This window comes from Bemisia tabaci, chromosome 1 (genome assembly GCF_918797505.1).
Source record: "Bemisia tabaci chromosome 1, PGI_BMITA_v3".
NCBI lineage: Eukaryota > Metazoa > Arthropoda > Insecta > Hemiptera > Aleyrodidae > Bemisia > Bemisia tabaci.
This window is the reverse complement of record NC_092793.1, coordinates 77,026,644-77,047,856: the sequence shown is the minus strand read 5'-3', so window position 1 is coordinate 77,047,856 and position 21,213 is coordinate 77,026,644. Positions and strand designations below refer to the sequence as shown.

At 34.4% G+C, this 21,213-nt stretch overlaps 1 protein-coding gene across 2 annotated transcripts in view; it reads left to right on the top strand.

Annotated features, from left to right (window-relative positions):
- The window catches only part of Utx (Utx histone demethylase), a 132,006-nt gene extending 111,558 nt beyond the window's left edge, over positions 1-20,448 (top strand). For both annotated transcript variants that reach the window (XM_072306200.1, XM_072306201.1), the window contains 15 exons: positions 40-253; positions 695-887; positions 1,543-1,629; positions 2,564-2,840; positions 3,338-3,448; positions 3,919-4,299; positions 5,030-5,235; positions 5,654-5,782; positions 6,559-6,765; positions 7,497-7,633; positions 8,198-8,316; positions 9,133-9,343; positions 10,304-10,430; positions 11,038-11,208; positions 11,970-20,448. In XM_072306200.1, the coding sequence (XP_072162301.1) occupies positions 40-253; positions 695-887; positions 1,543-1,629; positions 2,564-2,840; positions 3,338-3,448; positions 3,919-4,299; positions 5,030-5,235; positions 5,654-5,782; positions 6,559-6,765; positions 7,497-7,633; positions 8,198-8,316; positions 9,133-9,343; positions 10,304-10,430; positions 11,038-11,208; positions 11,970-11,996 (2,597 nt within the window). In that variant the 3' untranslated portion in view covers positions 11,997-20,448. The remainder of the gene's footprint in view (positions 1-39; positions 254-694; positions 888-1,542; positions 1,630-2,563; positions 2,841-3,337; positions 3,449-3,918; positions 4,300-5,029; positions 5,236-5,653; positions 5,783-6,558; positions 6,766-7,496; positions 7,634-8,197; positions 8,317-9,132; positions 9,344-10,303; positions 10,431-11,037; positions 11,209-11,969) is intronic.
- Positions 20,449-21,213: the final 765 nt, after the last annotated feature.

The following is a 21,213-nucleotide window of genomic DNA, read 5'->3' as shown; positions in this document are numbered from 1 at the left end:
CCAAATTTATTCAGTTCGTTTTTCCTGTTTCTATTTCAGGTATCCTCTACGAAAGTGTAAGTCAACCCCGAGACGCGTATGCGTGTTACGTAAACGCCACCAGAGGTAGTGAAACTACTACTCCAAGCACTCCAACCGCAACACCGCAAGTGGCCGTCAGCTCACAGCTAGGCATGAACCCAAACGTCTCAGAACGGATCAAATTTCTTCAAAATCAGTTAGGAAATGCTCCAATGCCCAGTATAACGAGCAAGTAAGTCATGACGACCCTGTTTAATTTTAGTTGTTTATTATAGCCGCTGGATTCCACAGCTTTTTTTCTTCAGGATAATTTTAATCCAGTGATGGTTTCGAGGCTTTGGTTTTTACTTGATCATTGTAATTTAATGTGTTTTCTGATACAGAAGTTAACTTGTATAACAAAAAAAGTAAAATGGCTTTTAAATTATTTAAGTACAGCAAGGTATAAGTTTTGTTTTTTTGTCAGAATACACAATTGGAATTCTAAAATTTTCCTCCTAAGACCTGCATTTCCCTCTTGTTACCAAATTGTGCTAAAATATCAGCCTTTATCTCCATTTAATGTCATGACAAACATTTAAATGTTATAGCAGAACCTGCCAATCTTGCTCTTTTTCAAACTTTTGCCCAGTTTATTTCCACAAAACTGACTTGTGATATTGTTTAATCCTAGGCGGAGGCAACTGCCATCAATAGAAGAGGCATGGAATCTTCCGATTTCAGCTGAGCTGTCGTCACGTCAACAGCAGCTGCAGCAACAACAACAGCAACAGCAGCAGCAGCAGCAACAACAACAGCAGAACTCATGGCAGCAACAGAGATCGCAGCAAGCCCAATACCAAAAACCTAACTTACCCAACTCTGTGGTAAGATTTCTTTCTTGCCTTGATTAGTTTTTTAAGAAGCTTCTATCAGCATTTGAATATTGTGGAACTAGTAGGGGCGCCAATTTTCTGTAAATCATTGATTCTTAGAGTCAATGCTATTCTCTTTAAGTATTGATTCTAGGCTCAGAATCGTTTCCGAAAAAAATGATTTCGCAATCGAATGAAGTTGATTGTTGTATTTTTCTCTGCCTGTGTAGGGTTGTTAGAAGGTGTTGTTTTTTTTAATCATTTGTAGTTACTCAAGGTTTTGGATCGAAAACTTCAAAAAATCAAAATTTAAAGAACAATAATTCGGAATATGTACATTTGTCTGTGTCAAAATTGTCAAACTTGAAGTTAAATTGAAAAAATCAACATCCCCAGAAACACAAAATTTTTTAAAATGTGTATCAGTCTGTAAGTTACCATTTTTGAAAGAATTCAAGCCTTGTCCACACAAAGTCGCCACGCAGTTGAGGAACCTCAGGCGAATTTGTTCTTGGAACTTGTTATGACTCAGGTATAACTCGTTCTGGCACCCCTAGTTTGTCCAAACTGTGCTCATGTGGACAAGAGCTTTTATTTTTTCACTAAATTTCGTTGATGAAACTAATAAATTGTTTGTTTTCTGTTCTTTTTTTTTTTTTCAAAACAGCAATTGCAACACCCACAGCAGTTACTGCAGAATTCACGACCAAGATTAGATCAGCCTTATCAAAAGCCAAATCTTCAGAATTCAGTGGTGAGGTTTTTTTTTGGTTTTTTCTTTCTTTATTCCTCCACCATTTCTTCATCAAATCATCAATTTAAAAAACAACCCAGTTTTGAAATCATTATGTTCGTTCTCTCTTTTTTAATGTTAAGTGCCCCAGAATTTCTCATCTGCAAAGAAGCATTCTTAAAAGTGTCCTGAGGGGCAAAAATGAAAATTGAGGAAAATTTCCACAAGAGAAGAAAATACTAAAAATTTGCCCCAAACTGTAAGTGACAAGGAGGGTGGAATAGCGCTGGATCTTTACTATGTTGTAGAGAAAACAAGGCGAAAAAGTAGTAAAAAATATTTCATTAGAACGAAAAATATGTCATTAGAGTTCACATTTTTTATTCTAATGACATTTTTTTTAAATATTTGGCCTTGATTTCTCCACAAAGTAGTGTGGACCCAGCCCTATTCTACCATCCTGCTAATTTTTACTCTTTATTGCTTTAAAATGGAACCACTGAATACCATGTTCTAGGTTTCCTTTGTAAGAGAATCATCCTAATGTTTTGAAACTTGAGCATTTTATGAGAACATGTACTTCATATGAGGTGAGGAAAACTATGTGTTTGCTCTAGCTCACCCGGAATTAATGGATGTTCACCTTTAAATGGTCTACACAACTAGGAGGTCTCGAAAAGAACAGCTGGATAGAGTCGTTGTTGCCAAACGACCACGTTTCAAAATTTCCACTCCAAATTAATGTTTTCATTAAAACATTTACAGACACTTCTACATAAATATTATTCAACTACTCTTGAAAACACAAAAGAAAAAATGTGTAGCTGGCTAAAACACCACAAGGAAGTCAATACAATAATGAATGGGTATCACATGCCAAGGAGGTATGTAACCTTAAAGTTCTTTTTATGTTTCTATGATAAATGTTTATTAATATTCCTCTTGTCTCTCTCAGATTTCGCCTCACCCAACAAACGGACACCATCCTCCAACTGTGCATGTCCCTCCGCCACCTTATCCCTCACCAACACAAACCAGTGCTAAAAGGCCGAAACTCTCGGGCAATGGCCTGGAATTCACTGCCAAAACAACGCCAGAGCAGCTGGTCAGTGATCAGGAGCTTCAAGCACTCCTCTCCGAACGGGATATTGCCACTTCACTTGCCGAGGACTTACTCAGGCACTTTGGTTCTCCTAGTCCAGCCGATGAAAATGTTCCTACCACCAAACTAGGTCAGTATCCCCACTTACATTAGTTCTATTTGCAAGGCTCTGTCACTCCAAGAGTCTCGATGATACTTCTTTACGATTATTTTCTTGGTTGCCATGTCTGTCTTTACAATGTAGTTTATAAAAAATGTCTGTCTTCTGATACTCATGTGTAAATTACATTCATCAGGTAAGTAACATTCACAATAAACTTTGAATAAAAGGCAAGGAATAACTGCTGTTGTGAATGCTTCTAAGGCATTTATTAACAATTTTCTGTCGCGAGAAAATAAGAAATTCAGCCGAAATCAAAATGTCAGAACTAGCATAAAAAATCTAAGTATCTCACTCTTTGTTAGGTGCGTTTCCTTAAATAATTAAAAGGCTTTTTTGTAGAACATGAGGATACTACGTTTAATTCTTGCAAAATCTTAACAAAATTTGCATTGACTGAAAATTAGATTTTTTCTTTATTTTGTAATTCTTAATTTTTACAAACACTTTTCTTTTTGGCGTTTCAGAAGAAACACCTTTAAGCTCAGGACCGTTTTCACCATCCAATTTGCCCTCCTCTCCAAATAGGACAAACAACCCTATTCCGACTTTACCAATTGAGGAAGACTCTTTACCACGTAAGTACTTTTGCAATCATCAATATGGTTTCTAATAATTTAAATCGTATAATTAATCTAAAAAGTTAATTTAAAAGTTGAAAAAATCATTATTAAAGGGAGGAAAACCTTATCAAAATAGAACCAATCAAAACCTACAGTTGAGTTGACATTGCTAGGCAGAATATTTGGAGTCAGACAGTCAGCAAACATTGTTTCCCCTGCCTGACTGTTTCATTATAGAGCCCGCAAAAAATATTAGATCAAACTGCTCCCATTTTTGGAATTTTCAAAATGGGGCTCCTTTGTTATATTGAGTTTAAAAAACTAGAACCAATTCCTAGAAGCTGACTGCACTATGTACCTTCAGCAAATAAAATAAAAAAATGGGTGCCACTGACTCTTTGGGACTTGCTTTGGTAGAATTTGAAAAAATATAAATACCTTTAAGAAGCAAAATTAAATTAAATTATTTTTCTGGCAAATTGCAGAAGTGGAGATCAAAAAAGAGGTTGAAGAAGAATTTCTGCGGCTGGAGCAAAAGAACGGTATCAAAGTGGAACCACCAGACGTGCTGAATCCAGAGCCAGAGCCTGAATTCTCAATCAACATGAAAGCAGAAGAAGTTCTGGCAGCTTGCAAGGGGCGCGGGCTAGGTGGCGTAAACAACTGCAGTGTCCTGAGCGACAAATGTCCGCCGCCTGCACCGCCAGATCCACCCCCTCAGCGCTTGACCAAGGAACAGCTGCTCCCACCCACCCCATCAGTATTCCTGGAGTGCAAAAAGGATGCCTTTGGACCTGGAATCCAAGAGTTCTGTCTCAAGCATCCAATCGCTGTGATCCGTGGCATGGCGGCAGCTTTGAAATTAGGTGAGAAAAAAAGCAATGTTTAACAAAAGATACAAAGTGGCATGAACTTGTAAAGGAAAAAAATAAGCTCCAAATTCCATTCCATCATTAGGCTTAATGTCAAAAAAACAAACTCTTATGTCATCTTTTTGCATACCATACATTTTTAGGCATAATTTTCAAAAATGTTGGGAGTAAAACTTTCAAGTTTTTTATCGTAATTTGGTTTCTCCGCACCTTGCAAGTGAATTGTTCCTGCAAAACTTCTTATAGTTATTATTGTTTAACTTTCTCAGTCATATCTAAGAATTACTTTTTGTATCAACTATGCGATCGGTCATAGATATCTAAGCTTTTACTTTTGAGCAGCTATCAGTTCCGTTCGTTTGGATTTTGGCAGCTTTGGTGAATTTTAATCAGAAGCAATGCTCATTAAGGGCCGAACTCAGTTTATCTCTGAGTGCTGCAACCATAAAAAATCTGATGAACACAATTTTCCTCATGGGTAAAGTTGTTTTTATCTCTAATCTAACTCTTTCACTGTCAACTTTAAAACCTGGTAATTACACGAGTTTGTTAATTATTCATCCAAAAAAAAGCAAACTGTTGGGGGCATACAATGAAAAAAGTAAATTTACTGTTTGATCATTACAATAAGGCAATACTGAAAGATCAGATTATCTCTCAATCTCAAAACGAGCGTGGTTCTAGTTGTTAGTAATCAGGTGCTTATATTTGATTAAAATTTCAGATCTTGGTTTATTTTCGACGAAAACACTAGTTGAAGCAAATCCAGAGCATGGAGTTGAGGTGCGAACACAAGTTCAACAAACGTCAGATGAGAATTGGGACCCACACCAAGGTCGTAGGTCTTGGGCGTGTCTGTCGCATAGATCACACACAACCATAGCTAAATATGCTCAGTACCAAGCCTCTAGTTTTCAAGATAGTCTCAAGGTAACACCATCATTCCTTAATACATTGAGATTTTCTTTGAAGAAAAAGGAATTGAAAAGAATTGATTCGATTTTTTTATAAGACCGTTTGAAATTAATAATAAGAAATCAATTCATATTTAAAATTGACCGCAAAAAATCAATGAAAGTATTCTAATTACTTGTGTCCATAAAACTGACATTGCACCGTACTCAATTTAAAATTTCCATCCCTAACATCCTCATCATTGAAATAATCCACTATAAATTTCTAAAAAGTTTTGAAGGCTTTGTCCCACGACACTCTTAGTAATAATGCAACCCCAGAGTATCTTCGATGATATTGTGCATTTATCAAGCCAAACCAAAATGTGGATCAAGTTCTTTTACAGGCTGACTTTTCATGACTAATTTTATTTCTCCTTTTTTGTCGTCTACAGGAAGAACGAGAGAAACAAGCAGGCATCCATGTTACTAGTACAAATACAAGCATTAACTTATCAGATTCAGACTCAAAGGATTCAATGAGTAATGTTGTTAGAAAGAAGAAAGGAAGGGATGGACCAATTGTAAGTACCTTTTGTAGTCACATCCAAGTACCACTCTATTTATTTCTGTATTCATCCATGCAGCGATTGCGCTTTCTTTACTCTTTAAAAAATAAATATTTATCCTGTGTACAATCATTCGCAGTTGATAACTTTTTAGGTCAAAAGATTTGGTTTATGATGATTCGATAAGTTCTGGTGAACAAGATTAATCTCTATTAAAACCTAACTACGTATCAAATAAGTGATTGAAGGCAAACATATGTTAAAGTATAATCCATAAGCAAAAGTTGGCCCAAGTCAGCTGTAACTAGCTTAAAACTGCTAAAGTTCACCAGAGCTTAAGGTAGCTTAAAGTAACCAGAAACTCAAATTTCAAGGAGAAGTAGGAATGTGTTTCTCAGAAGGAAACTAAGTGGCATTAGCTGTTGCATAGCGTCATTGGGCAATTTATTTTTCGATACAAGAGAAAAATCCTACTATTTCTTTTAAACATTTTAGGAAATTCGCTTTATGCCACAGAAGAAGTTCCCTAACATTTTGTAGGGATCATTATAAGGATTTTCTTGTTCAAAAGTTTGCACCGTGTTGATACATCTTTGACTAAGGAGTCTAATATTTAAGACAATCTGTTCTTGTTAGCTAACCTGCTTAAGCTACTGAAAGTTACATCTTTTAATCATCCACTAGTCCCTACCTCTGTTGTCTCTGAAAATACGAGTATTGAAATCACATCATTTGTTTCTCCTTGGCAACTTTTGCGTTTCTGCTTCTCTGAAATGAAAATACTTTTTCAGAGTATTGGAGGTTTGAAGGCACCTCCCGGTTCAAAAATGCTGAGGTTTGGTACGAATGTAGATCTCTCGGACGAAAAGAAATGGCGGCCGCAGTTGCAGGAGCTAATGAAACTACCTGCGTTTGCACGAGTTGTCTCCGCAGGAAACATGCTCTCACACGTGGGCCATGTTATTTTAGGAATGAATACTGTTCAGTTATATATGAAGGTATGTTACTTTCAGTTATACTTTTTCTGAATAAGGAAGAACTAACTTTTTATTCTTGAAAATAATGTTTGACTGTAGTAGTTCTCTAAGGTTTTTTTAAGAAACAATTGATTCTTGGTGCCTTGATCATTCTTTTACTCAGTTAATCAGCATAGCATTGTGTATTGGTATTTTAAATTCGGCAACAAGCGCTGCAAGAAGCGGTTTCATTGATATCATATTTGAAGTGGTATCGGACCGGTGAAAAAAAAGTACAGAACAGTGAGAAACACGGAGGCATAAAGGAACAAAAGTTTTCGACTTTCTTGGCAGGGGAGAAATTTTTTCTTATTCTTTATTTGTTTCTTTTTGTCACTCCATCATCAGTCTTTTTTATTACCCGTCAGCGACTGCTCAGTGCTTAATGGGCTCACCTCTAGACAAAGTATGCGTTCAGGCCATGATTTTCAAACTTTCTGTCATGAGAATAGTTTTCTGTTTAAGATATTGAAGAGAAAAATGATGCTTCTTTTTCCACCGCAGACCCTGTCTAATGGCCCATTATTTTGTGTGTAGTTTTAACATTGCTCGTACAATTGGTGCTTTACCGCACCTAGTTTGAGTGCAGAATTATTACATTAAGAATGTGATTTATAAGTTAGGAAGAATATTTCTTTTTGGAAGGAGTATATTCTACCGTTAATTGATTAATAATGTCTTTTCATTTAAAGTGTTATTTTTTTTGTCTATAGGTTCCCGGTAGCAGAACACCGGGGCATCAAGAAAACAACAATTTCTGCTCAATAAATATCAATATTGGACCGGGTGACTGTGAATGGTTTGCTGTACCTGACGCCTATTGGGGCGCTATAAATAATCTCTGTGAAAAGTGAGTGATCAGTGTGTTTGAAATTACTTTCCTTCGGTGCAGCATTATTCTTTCATGTTTTTAATAATGCCTCGGTTTGCTGGCTATTTTGTTCCATCAAACAATTTAAATGATGAATTGGCAGAAAATTTTCAGCCATGTTTAACACTTTTTTAATGTCCTAACACCTTGCCAGTTGCAAGAAGTGAAATGCAAAGGGACTTGAAGTCCTTGCGAAAATTTTGCGGAGGAAATCACTCAAAATTTGTAACTCAATGTTTGTATCATGCTCAATAATTTATTGTTTTCTCTCTGAAACCTAAATTTTCAGGCATAGCCTTTCTCCAACATTTCTAGGTATTTAGCCTGTATCATGAACAACTGTTAAGATAAAAAATGTCCTCAATCCTGTCTTGCTCAAATAGCATTATTTTTTAGTGATATAGGTATTCATTCTTATGGTGGCATTTTTAACCTTGAAGATATTATTGACCGAAATTACCCTGAAATTTTTAGTTTGGAGAAATAGTACTAATACAACATTGTGCTGTATGGTTATTAATTTTATTTTATTTTGTGTCACAGGAATAATTTAAATTATCTGCATGGATCCTGGTGGCCTGCATTAGAAGATTTGTATGAAGAAAATGTACCTGTCTACAGATTTTTGCAACGACCCGGCGATTTAGTCTGGGTTAACTCAGGTATATCATCCTTTCTATTGTCACCTCTGATAAAAATCTCTGGAAGTTTGAAGTTGTGAGACCGAATGAATAGTTTGGTCAAAGAATGACCCAACTCTGAAAGAAAACAATAAAGTTTTGAAAGGGTAAAAACTTACTGGAGCTGATTGTTTTCAATAATTTGGAAATTTTTCTCATGGATTTTCATAAGGTATCATAGATAGACTCACAGGCAGATGCTTTTTGTTTCTTGGGAATATCTGTGTAATAAAACTTGGGAGATGCATGGTTTTTTAACTAAACGAAATTCCATTTTTTAATATTTTTATTGAAAAATAAAATGAACCTCCATAGAGTTAAGAAAAATATGTATCCTATCTGGCCCTAAAATACATTCTTCTACAGTATAATGAATTTAAAATTTTTAAAGTGGATAGTGTTTGAACTCAATGTTTTAAAGCAGGACCAAAATCTAACCTAGAATGTCACAATTTTATTTAGCCTTTAGAAAAGTTTTGATAGTGCAAACCTCCAAATCTTTGAAAAATACAAGCAAGATGTACAAATGGGAGTAGTTTAGTTAGATATTAAAATGTTAACAATCATATTTGAGTACCACTCTTGGCAAGGAAATGATTAATTTTGCCCCCTTATTTTATCAAAATAAATGTAATGAAGGCTTGTAGTTCTTCTTTAAACAGATGGATAAACTGCATAAGCTCAGGAAATCTTCAACAAAATGTCAATTGAAATGTATATAGCTCATTTTCGAAGTATTCTATTCAATTAAAGGTAATACACTGTCATTACTCAGATATCTTTATGTTGTCTTTGCAGGCTGTGTGCACTGGGTTCAAGCTATTGGTTGGTGTAACAACATTGCATGGAACGTTGGGCCTCTGACTGCCCGGCAATATCAATTGGCGATTGAGCGCTACGAGTGGAATAAGTTGCAAAGCTTCAAAAGCATTGTTCCTATGGTTCACCTCTCATGGAATCTCGCTCGAAACATCAAAGTTTCAGACCCCAAGTTATTTGATCTAATCAAGTAAGTTTTCTTGTAGTCTTTTTGCTAATCCTTTGCACTTGAATTATTTTTCGAGGTCCCCTTTCTGGTACATTTGAACACTGAAACGCAACTGATAAAGTGATTCTTTCTACTAGATTACAAAACTTGAGTCCTAGTTTACTTTCTCCTTCTCTAAGCTCAAGGAAAAGTAACTGAGGTCGATGGAAGAATTTTGTTTTTCTTAGCTTTAACGTTCCAACCATTAGCATTGTTTGTTTATCACTGGTCAAATTGGAAAACCCGAGTATTGGGGTTTCCGATTCATAGAATCTGTGATGTATTTTATTTTTTAATTTTAAAACTGAAAATCAGAATTTTTTTAAATCTCTTTGAATTTTCTCCTCTATTTGAAGTATATTTCCTGAGAATGCAAGCAATAAAGCTGGCTCATTTCCCGTAAGAAAATTAATGGAACATTTGAAACACAGCAATCAAGTACAGCCATCTACATTTATAATGAGAATAGTAAAGGTATAGAAAAGAACAGTACAGAAGATAAATTTATAAAATATTTAATATATAATGTAAGCTATAATATTTTTTCGAAGGCTTTAAGCAAGTAGAAAAATAAGAGTAGAGTAGATGAATGAAATCAAATACTTGTGTCGAAAAAATGAAGAAAAACATCCTCACTTTCCTTGAGAATGGGGACTTCTCCATTTCATATTCGGGGCCTTTTTTCTGTGTTTTAACATTTATGCATTGCGATGGACCTGATGAAACCTGCCACTGCGAGTCGCTTAAGTATTCATTCAATAAACATTCTTCTTTCCTGCGTCTTATTTAATCCTCAGTATCTTTTTATCCCTCTCAATAGTCGCTATGAATCAATTTTAATTCACCCTCTAAATTTCTGATGCTTTCTCAGTTGAGTGTTTGCAGTTTTACTAAAAATCTAATTCAGCATAGGTATATTAATGTAATTTTTGTTGCTCGCAGAAATTGTCTTCTTCGTACGTTGCGGCAGTGTGCGCTCATTCTAGAATTTGTGAAATCAAAGGGCGTTGAAGTCCGGTTTCATGGTCGCGGCAAGAATGAAGCCTCCCACTATTGTGGTCAGTGTGAGGTAGGATGACTTTTCAACTTTTTCTTTCTTTTTTTTTATATCTAATTTTCTTTTAAAATCCCAATGAAGTTAATTGTTTCTTAGATTTGCAACCTCTGATAACCTAGCCAGTGGAACCAGTTCTAATTACTGGCAATTTAAATCTTCCACTCAAATTGAATGTTCCAACTTATAATAGGGTGTCTAGCAAATTTAAAAGTCAGGGAGAGGAAACATGTCACTGGGAGAGTCACAAATTCCCATGTAAGATTTTGATTTTTTGCATAACTTTACGGCCCTATTAAACTGAAACCCTGTAGATCTGTACTTTAGCTCTTAGTTATATTTATTTTTGACTTGGTTAAAAGGTCAGGGAAAATCAAGAAATGGCAAGAAGACGGAAAATCCAAAGGTCTTGGAAAATATGGAAAGTCAGGAAGAAAGGGAAACAATTTTTGCCGAACGCTGTGCTACTAGCTAATTAATTCATTTTTCTTGTCTTTTTTGAGTTAAGTCTGACAAATCTCAAATTTGAAACGTTTTTACAGCATCAACGTTTTTCTCCCCTCTTTATTTGGATCTTTTATTTTGTTTTTTAATGCAATTCTATTGTACCTTTTCGTTATAGGTGGAAGTGTTCAATATTTTGTTCATTCGAGAGCAAGAGAAGCGTCATGTCGTCCATTGCATGGATTGTGCTAGGAAACAAGCCCCTGAACTTGAAGGTTTTGTGTGCCTGGAAGAATATCATATGTCAGAACTTATGAAAGTCTATGATAGTTTTACATTATATCCAGTGGTAAGGTTTCATCCTCTTTGTGGTTTCTTAATTATTGCCATCCAGGCACTCTTTTTGACAAAAACCAGCAATGTAAGTGAAGAATTTTTGGATTAGCATCGGCAGAAGTCTTTAGAGTGAGTTCAAATCGACTGTCCTTTCTGTGCCATGCAAATTTTTAAGCAGAGAAGAAATCTGAATAACTCTCAGGAGTCAAAGCTTTCAAATTGATGTCAAACTCGGAATTTCTGTATTCTGGTTTGGGACTATGAACATTAGTGGTCAAACTTTATTTTGGATGGTTGGAAAACAAATCAATGCAACTTTTTGGACGTTTTCTTTGCCAATGTGTTTTTACCTAATTATTATTGTTAGGGCATAAACGCTTTAAATCATCCACCAAATTTGTAAGCTTAGAGATATCTATTTGTTACATAATTCTGTCAAGAATCTGTAAACAGCGAGATGGAAACTCGCTGTATGCAACACTTGTCTCTGATCCTTTTGGCCTAATGTGGCCAACAAAAAAAGTTTGCAATGACCAGTGTGGTAGTGAATGTGTTCAAGTCGATTTTAAGGGAAAAAGTTGTTTTGTAACAATGTGGAAAATTAAAATTTTACAACCCTGAATCAAGATACCTACATAGTTTCAGAGTTAACCACAGAATTAGTGTTTTCCTCAAAATGTTAAATTTTAACATTGTGAGTTATGTTTCTAAGTACGCTTTTGCTGTGTTTTTGTGTAAAATATGAAATCAATCTGGTATTCTCTCTGTTTTCAGCAAAGTCCAGGTAGCACAGCGGTATGACAAAACTCTTTTTGTGAGCCAGAGCACGGTCCGTGAGGTTCAGCTCCAATCAAGTAGCCAAATTTTTTCTCACTTTATTATAGTTTCCTCTAGAAAGTAAGTATGACCTTAACCTTGACGTATTTAACGATATTCCTGGCAAGTCCAGACTTTAGCGCAATTGCCCCCCTAAGGCTCAGATAGAGCTCTAGCCATGTATCAAACGTTTTTGTATCTATGTAAATATCTATTTACAATATTGAATTCTTGTGTGTTCATAGAACAAGAACTAGAATTTCTTAAGCTTGGTCAAAGAGTGCTATTCTTTCGGTGTCAGTTATGTTTTTGGCGCATTAGGTAGTATTATTATAGGATATGAAATCACCCAAAAAAAATTTAGAAGCCATGATTTTACACTCTTTTTTTCTTCCTTTTTTCTCTCTCTCTCTCTTAGTTAGTGCAATTTTTGGAAGATGTATTTGATTCTGTCAGAGTTCAGGATGATTAATTGAAAGTAATGACTCATTGGAAATTTTATCGGAGAAATATATAGGTATATATATCAGGAAAGGATTGAATTGATAAAAAAAATAGATCTAACTCTTCATACTTGAAAGCATTAATGTCAAATTACGTATTATATATTTGATTTCTTTATGGTAGTAACTCTACCATCTGTATTACACATTAGTCTGGTCACTTCACCAAATTGTTGGCTTATATTTTTACAATTGTACATCTTAAGCCAATTCCCTTAAATAAGTTTAATTAATCAAGAATGAATAATTGTCTTCATCACAATTGTGCTTGCACTTTTTGAAATACTTTATCAGTTAGGTTAATGGAAGAATGCTGTTCATTTAAACTTTTTTAACATTTGAATAATTTCAACCTTATTATTTTAGTATTTTATATAAAGCGACAGCAAAGAGCTTTTCTTAACTTTATCTTTAGGTTTCAACTTTTATTTTCATCGTAAGTAACCCACAAATCAGAGAGAATATTCTTTTAAGCATATGACAGTTATATTTTTGTCTCGGTGTAAGGTAGTTGTTGAAGTATATCGTCTTTATAACTGGGAAGAAATTCCTAAAGTTTTACATTTTTTGACAAGCTAATGACCTTCTTCTAATATGTAATGATTTTTATGCATGTATCGTTGATTCTTTTTTCATGCACGATCTTATATCTGTTAAGAATGAAGTATGCTTTGATTAATTGATTTCTGTTACGGTTTTGTTCGGTGAATTGAGCTTTAAGGTCAAAATGAAAAAGGAAGTGCAGCTCTAATACTTACAACACTTAGTTTGCAAGTTACGGTGTTCATTGATTGTGTGAAAGCAAAGAACTCATTTTTATTGAATTTTCGGTTGTTCATAGAGTGGGAGTCAGGGGAAAAGTTCTGATAAGAAATATCCGAAACGTGAGGAATTTTTTGAAATTTCATCAAAAATCCCATAAATTTACTCGATTTTTTTTTAGTTTTTTTAATGTTGTATAATTATTTCAGATAATCCTATCCTTAATCCAGGGAATGGAGAAATTTTGTGTTGATTTTAAAATTAATCGCAGTAACTGTTCCCCTTTTTAATGCATGATGGTAAATTGTAGGTTGAGAAAGTTGGGGAATTTTGGTGCTTTTAACCAATGAATAGCTGGAAAGGACTGGACATTTTTGTCCTGAAATCTATGGATACCTTGGGTCTGTTGGCTCAATACATTACACATTCAAAACGGGAAATTGTCTTTTCCCTTTCGGAATAGATTCGTAGCCTATAGGAGCTTTCCCAACAATGAAAATTTGATCAGAACTAGACTATCAGGGAGTGGAAGGAACTTTATATAATTTGCCTCTGTAATATTTTTATCATAGGTAATGAATTTGTATACTTAGGTGAAATATTAGTTAATTAATTTTAAGTTGTGAAAGAGAGAGCCGGTTTCATTTCTGTTTCTTGTAGCCCAGGCCCAGGGGGTGGCTCACCATTAACATGTTCCCTAGGGCTGAGCAAGTTAATAGCTTTCACATTTTGCTGTTTTTTTGAGAGGTTCTCTTGGCATAGTGAGAACAAGTAAGATAAAAGTACGAGCAAGAAACGTATCAAAAGCCTGTAAATATTCTTCACTATAACTGTGAATAACAAAATGGCCTTGAACTCATTGCTTCATTGATGTGAAGTGTTCAAGCAGATCTACAGATTTTAATTCAGAATTTCTCCACCGTGGTGTTTGGAAACTTCTAGATTTCACCATTTATAAGAAGGACCAAAATTTATTTTATTTTTGACTTAGAGGATCTTGCAGTTTTACATGATGATCAAATTTTCAAAAACCTGAAAAAGTTGCAGATAGAAGCAATGTTTTGAGCATATTTTCTGTAACTGTACTACATTTTCAAGTTTTTGCTGGCTCATCCATAAATGCACCCACTTAACACGGAAACTATTGACTCTCGTTGTTTCTAAAATAAGCCAGAGATGAGAGTTTCCTATTCCTAAATGTAGTCCAATTTTCCTCATCTTATCTTATTTCATATAATGGTCTGTGTCATATCGCGATTTGATTTGGATATGATGTCTCTCAAAACGTCTAGAATTTTTGAAGTTTCTACTTTACAGCATCGGTGGCAAAAAACTGACCCAAATTCTGTAGATCCTCTTATATGGGATGTTTTATATCAATCATCGCTCTACTCTGCTGCCAGTTTTTCATCAATTACTTTCAGTGCAGCTAGGCTGCCAGCCTTCAAGATGAAGACAACCATTATGTATTAAGATATTTTGATGCGTGTTCAGCTCTTCAACCTTTTATTATTTTTTTTTTTTTTTCTGCGTACAGTAAAATCTCGATTATCCGTTTATTGCTTGCCCGGCGCAACAATTTTCGAAGTTTTCTTCATTTTTTTTCAAGACATATTTCATGTAGTTTCATACGTTTTTATACATTTTTGATGATGTGTCGTTTTCAATATCTGACTTGGGGCTTCGCCACTACTCATTAGATAATCGAGGTATTACTGTACTTTGATTGTGTATGTCATGTCCTATCGTGTGAATGAGAAGTATCCTTAAGTTAGTGCGCAATGTGAATTTTTTTTTCTCTTTTGTTTCTTTTTATTTTAATGATTTCCAACTGATCTCAAGAAGCAAAACAGGAGTTGGGCTTTTGTGACTGACTTCTCAAATGTTTTTTCACTTAAAACTGTTTTTTATGAGGTGAAACTTTTTCTTTTTCTCCACCACTAACATTACATATTTCTCACTTAAATGCACAAAGTAATGTGAATTTTGCTTTTCTTTCTGGTTTCTCTTTCTTTCTCTTTCAAGCAGAAGGAATGTAACAAAGCAAAACTTCTTCTCTGCGTACTTTTTACTAAGTTTGCAAAGTTTGTTGTTGAGAAAGTAATTTTTTTTTATTATTATTATTCAAGCATATTTTTTTCTCGATCCCATCTCCCATTTTCTTAAGATTTTCATTCCGAAAAATTCATCATATTAACTGCTATGTACTCAAAATATTTCCACTTAAAAAATAATGCATTCATCCACTAAATGTTACTTCAATCCAAAATGCGTCCAATTCAATAATCATTTTTCACAAATGATGTAGTGAAATTACAAGGTATTAAAACCATGGTATTAAAATGAATCTTGTGAAACAAACATTGCTTTGAAGATGTAGCTGTTATCTATCTTTCTGAGGACCTTCTCTCTTCTCCTAATTATAATGTACCACAGTGATAAAAAATATTTTTCCAACACTGAACATACCTCAAATCAGGAGTGAGAATTGTTCTTAAATTGGTGATGAATTCAAACAGTCGCCACCTTAAATCGTTTAAAAGTACCTCTTTTAATCGCATCATCATTTTATTAGGGTCATTTTCATTGAACATGTTTAAACTTTTTTATATTTATATGTAATCACAACTATCATCGGAATCGATGCCCCTAATTACTTTTTTTCTCTTTATGAGAATCAATAAAAATCAACCAAGTAAAAATTGTGTCTGTACTTTTTATATTGTATAATTTTGTCATCAGTTTTTTGGTTCAATCGAGTGGCGTCTTTTAAGATCCTGATGTCATTCAATTTTGAGTAGGTATTAGGAGGATCATAATTTCATATTCATGATGGCTAAAATTTTCAAGAATTTTTCAGCGTGGTTTTGTAACACTTCGGCTGCAGTATTTAAAAGTTATCTTATCCTGTGTATCACTAACTATAAAAAAAACACTTACTTCTAATTCCCTCTTTTGCATTGTAAATCAATAAAACAGATCGATGGATATGAATTCTATTCTCATCAAATAATTTTGAAGACTGATAAGCCATGGCAGCCCCTGTTTTGCCATAGAAAATTTTTGCTGACTGATTTGGGCGTACTTGGCCTAATGCTTCTTTAGATAGGGGTTACTGTATTGAGTTACAATGAAGAGTTTAAATCAAAAATTCCTTTCTGGTCAATTAAATTACATAGATCTTCACAGAAGTTGAAATGTGCACTTGTTATTTTAAGTTTTTAGCTTAGCTGAATACAGGCTACCATTCTGAAATCCCAAAATGAAAACTCTTCTTACGCAGAAGCAAAAAATTAGGAATGAAATGAAAATATTTTTCATTCGCACTCATTATTTTCTGTCAAAAATAAAATTGTTGCAGAGGAGGGAAGAAAAATCGAATTCTTTTTACCTTTATTCTTATCTCTTTTTCTATTTTTCTACCAAAAACACAGTGAAAGATTTTTCAAGTCACAGAATCGGTGAACAATAAATATTTTTGGCTTTTTAAAAAAGATTTCTAGTTTCTTTATTATGCTTGTTCCAAGATAATTATGCAGCAGAATGGTTCATATTATTCCAACAAGTAATTGTTGTCTTTATTCTGTTTGACAAAAAAAAAAAAAAGCTTCCCAATTTAGTTGAATCATGTTTAAGTTTTCATTTTGGAAAGAAATTCGCCTGCATCTAATTTTTGCAACTAAACTTACGGATTGATTTTGGAGAGGTGATGAACCTTTTCAGCATCCTCCTCCATTTTCACTTTCATACAATTATTTTACCAGGAAAGTAGATTAACGAAAAACTCTTCATAACAATTCACAGAACAATTTAGATAAAATTCCATCAGTGAAACAAGTATATATTACCACTGTGAAGAAACAACTAAACTTATAAATGGTAAATTTGAACACTATAAATTGCTGCTTGTGTATAAGTGAAATGCGAAAGATACTCATGGTTATTTTTTTGACTCTCATAAATTTATGCCCAGTTGGTCACCTAGGTTTTTTTAGTCAACCTTGATTCTGTTTCACACTTCGATCGTGCAGTTTTATGTGTCCAACAATTATTATTGTCTAATTCCTGAGCATTAACTTGTTTTTAAGTGGAGTAGCTTGCATCTTTGGATGATGGTTTAGAGTTTTGTGCATTAACTGTAATCATTCAAATTTGTGATATTTTGTTATGGTGAAGGTATTCTTCAATGTACAGTTGCGAGAAAGTACAAAGTCGTCTCTTCGTTTGGCGACCGTTTTGTATATAATTTTAAGTCTTTCCACGACTTGCGGCCTTCATCGTGCCCCGATTCCATCATCTTTTTTTGCTCTGCGCTGTGAAGAGATCCCCCTATTTTCCAATAATCCAGCGCCCCTAATATTGGTTAGGTCCAGGCTGTGTGCATGCCTCTCATTTCCTCCCTCAGTCTCATAGTAAGGATTCAAATCACAAGTGGACTTCATTTTGCAATTAGGAACTGTACTCTCTGGCTCATTTGCAAAATTAGTAATGTCCATAAGGAAACTAATGGTACATATGTTGTTTTTAAACTGAGCCAAACATTGTAGTTCCAAAGTGCAAAATTTAGTCCAATTTGAATAGTCATGGCTATTAATAAGTTTATGAAACCTAGAGGAAATGAGTTGAGGCATGATAGCCCACCATGCCAAATTGCCTTCTGTAGTCCAAGGAACCTGATTTATCCGTTGCCTTAACAAGATTCTGCATGCAAATTTACCTCTCGCTGCGTAGATATTGCCCGATCTCCAGTGAAATCAAACTGTCTTGAGTCAGGATTTGAATATCAAACGGATTTTGTAATGTATTGTACATATGTAAGTAATCTCTTTGCAGGGTTAGAAATTTGATCTTTCAATCTGTTGGACCCTGTCAACTGTTCAATTCTAAGCAAGTCAATATCATGCATAGACTTACTGTCAAACAAAAAAAACTTGCAGTAAGCAATCGTTTGTTTACACAAAAATTGTTTTCTACCAGAGTTGCACAATATTTTACCATTCTGACTGAGATGCTGTACTTTTGATGGCAAATTGCTTTCTCCAAACTGCTCTTTATTTTGTTCAGTGACAAGTTCTTTTCAGAGATCAAATTTCTAACTTGGCCGCTTGTAAAGTTTGTAGTTTGTACAATTGACTGAAAGACATGTTCGCCAGGAATGTGACAGCTACGCACTGCCAATTAGATTTAGTAACACTTGTGGTATCTCGTAAGAAGAACCATGGTGGTTTAGTGTAAGATCATACGTTTATTTTCAAGCTGTTGATCGTTTAAGGTAATTTAAGTGTTATCATTCAAAGTGTTCAGCTTTTATTTGTTTTCTTTTTTAAGTGTTGCATCCGTGCTTTTAGAAAAACCAGATCTGGTCCTCCTTAATGATGCACTTCATTTATCTAGTTTTTTCTGAATTTTTTATCGTCCAAAAGTCCTGTAGCAATCTCAAATTTTGAGGTTTTTTTTGTTATTCCTACCTAAGTGAAAAGATAGTTTGATAAATTTGTATCAAAACCAATAGTGTATCATGCGTCTCATATGAGATTGTTGTAGGAGGAAAAGTATAGAATAACAACCTACATACCTAATGTTTAAATTAGAACAGAGGCTCTTTTCTAAAATGAATGACTTTCAGCTTCATCCTGTTACCCTATAATTGTAGTTTTAAGTCTTGATCCTAAAATTCACTCATTTAAATCAATGAAAAAATTTTCAGTTCTAATTGCTGAGCTTTAGCCCCCAAAGGATTTCTCAATCAGGTCATTTTGATTTTTAACAATCTCTTTTTTGGTTTTAATGAACTCATATCTTTAAGGAGTAGAATCATTTTAATTTCTAAAATCATTACTTTTAATCTGAGTACGTTAAGCAATTATCCTTTCATGCCGTACAGACAAGCATGTTCCTATGAATCCTGTGTCACACCTGCTGCAATATTGCTTTTCATTTTTTGAAATCTTTGATTATTTCATTGTATGAATTTCGCGCTTCTGTGGATATTTGTTAATCAACTGCTATTCTCTCATCAAGATTTTCCTGTGAGGTTTTACTCTTGATATCTCAATTTTTTTCCTCCTAAGTTGTACTTCCAAATTATCGAGGTCCTTGCTTCAAGGCATCATTTTAGTTTATCAGTCAGTCCTTCTCAATACCTTCTAATTACCAGCAAATGTTTTGTATCAATATTGTACCAATGGCAATCGGAATGGCCTACAGTTTTATCTGCCCTGTAAAAGGACAAAATCAATAAGCTTTAATTACATTTCGTAATCATTTTAGCAAATTATGTTTTTTTTTTCTTCCGCTGTTTTTATTTCTTGATGTAAAAACTTCAGTTTTTCGTCCTGTCCTGGAATTCTCAATCCTTCAAAAATGTCTTTGATTTTTCTCAGTCAATTTGATCCCTCACATTCATCTCTGTGAATGTTGAAGCTTTTTTTTTTTTTGTTACTGTTGACAAGATACCAAAGCAAGAATTTTTATATATGTATACATACATTTCTCCAGACAACTGCGTAGGAAGCATTAGAGAAAAATAAATATAACACTAGAGACATAATTTTTTTAATTTGTTTGAATCACTTTGAAAAGCACTGTTAATGATATAACTTGTTTTAATATTTCAATCTCATGACATTTGGTCTAATTGTGAGCAACTAACATCTGAACACAACGCAGGGACATTATCACCTGTCTCATCCAGGATCACAAGGAAGCTATGCATCAAGTTTTGAAGCGGAAAATAAGAAAGAAAATATTTCAACCTTTTTAAAAAAACGTTAGCATCAAGGAAAGATACCTTGTGTATCCAACAGTCCCCTTTTATCTTAATTTGTTTAATGTATGTATGTTCTGCATTATCATCTCAACTTAAACTGCATTTTGGCAAAAAATTACCGGACTATTTTGCTGTGTGTTTGTGTAAGTAGAAAAATGGTTATTGAAGATTATAACCAGCAAGCTGGTTATAATGTAAGTTCTTTGTACTGCCTTCTTCTCATCTCTCTGTATTTGTGTAAAATAGGTTGTAAATCCAGTGTAAATTTTTTAATCGTAAATATCTTGTGTGAATAGGATTGCAAATTGTAAGTAAGAGTAACTTTCTTTATGTCTCCAATGAGCTGTAATTTATTTTATTTTCTAGGGATGTAATTTAATTAATAAAAATTATAATTATTTCATCACTGCCTTTTACTTTCTATGTTAGACCGGCCTATTTATCCTTTTAACTCCATAAAAACTTTCAGAAATAGAATTATAAGCAACCATTCTGCTAAATACACAAATTCCTTCATCAGGGCCGGATCTACGTTTCACGTAGGGGGGTGCAAACCCAGATTTTGGCGCCCCCCACGCCGGGGGGTCTGGGGGGTATGGAATACTCCCCAGGAAGGCGGGGGGTTCGGGGTGTAACGAGGCAAATCCCGTTTCTTCAGAGGCACATACGTCCTCTGGTATAAGATAAGCCAACGTTACTGTAGTTGCCGGAATGAGCTCGCCGGGATCCTGGATTCGGGCGCCAATTTAAAAAACAGATGAGTTTGAAAGGGGAGAAGAATGATCAAACTCTTGTGTCTCAAATTTACAAAAAGAATGTCCGTTTATTAGCTAAATTTGTGAGGATCCTACTCAACCTACACTCAAAATGAGGATAATAATAATTTAGCCGAAATGCCACTCACTAACGTGCACCTCAAGGCTTATACGTTAGGAAATATTTTACAATCGACGATAAAATCCTAAAAATGAAATCAAAATAAAACGGAAGCCGAAATGCTACTCACTAACGTGCACCTCTAGGCTTATACGTTAGGAAATATTTTACAAATGAAATTAAAAATAAAACGGAAGCCGAAATGCTACTCACTAACGTGCACCTCTAGGCTTATACGTTAGGAAATATTTTACAAATGAAATTAAAAATAAAAGGGAAGCCGAAATGCTAC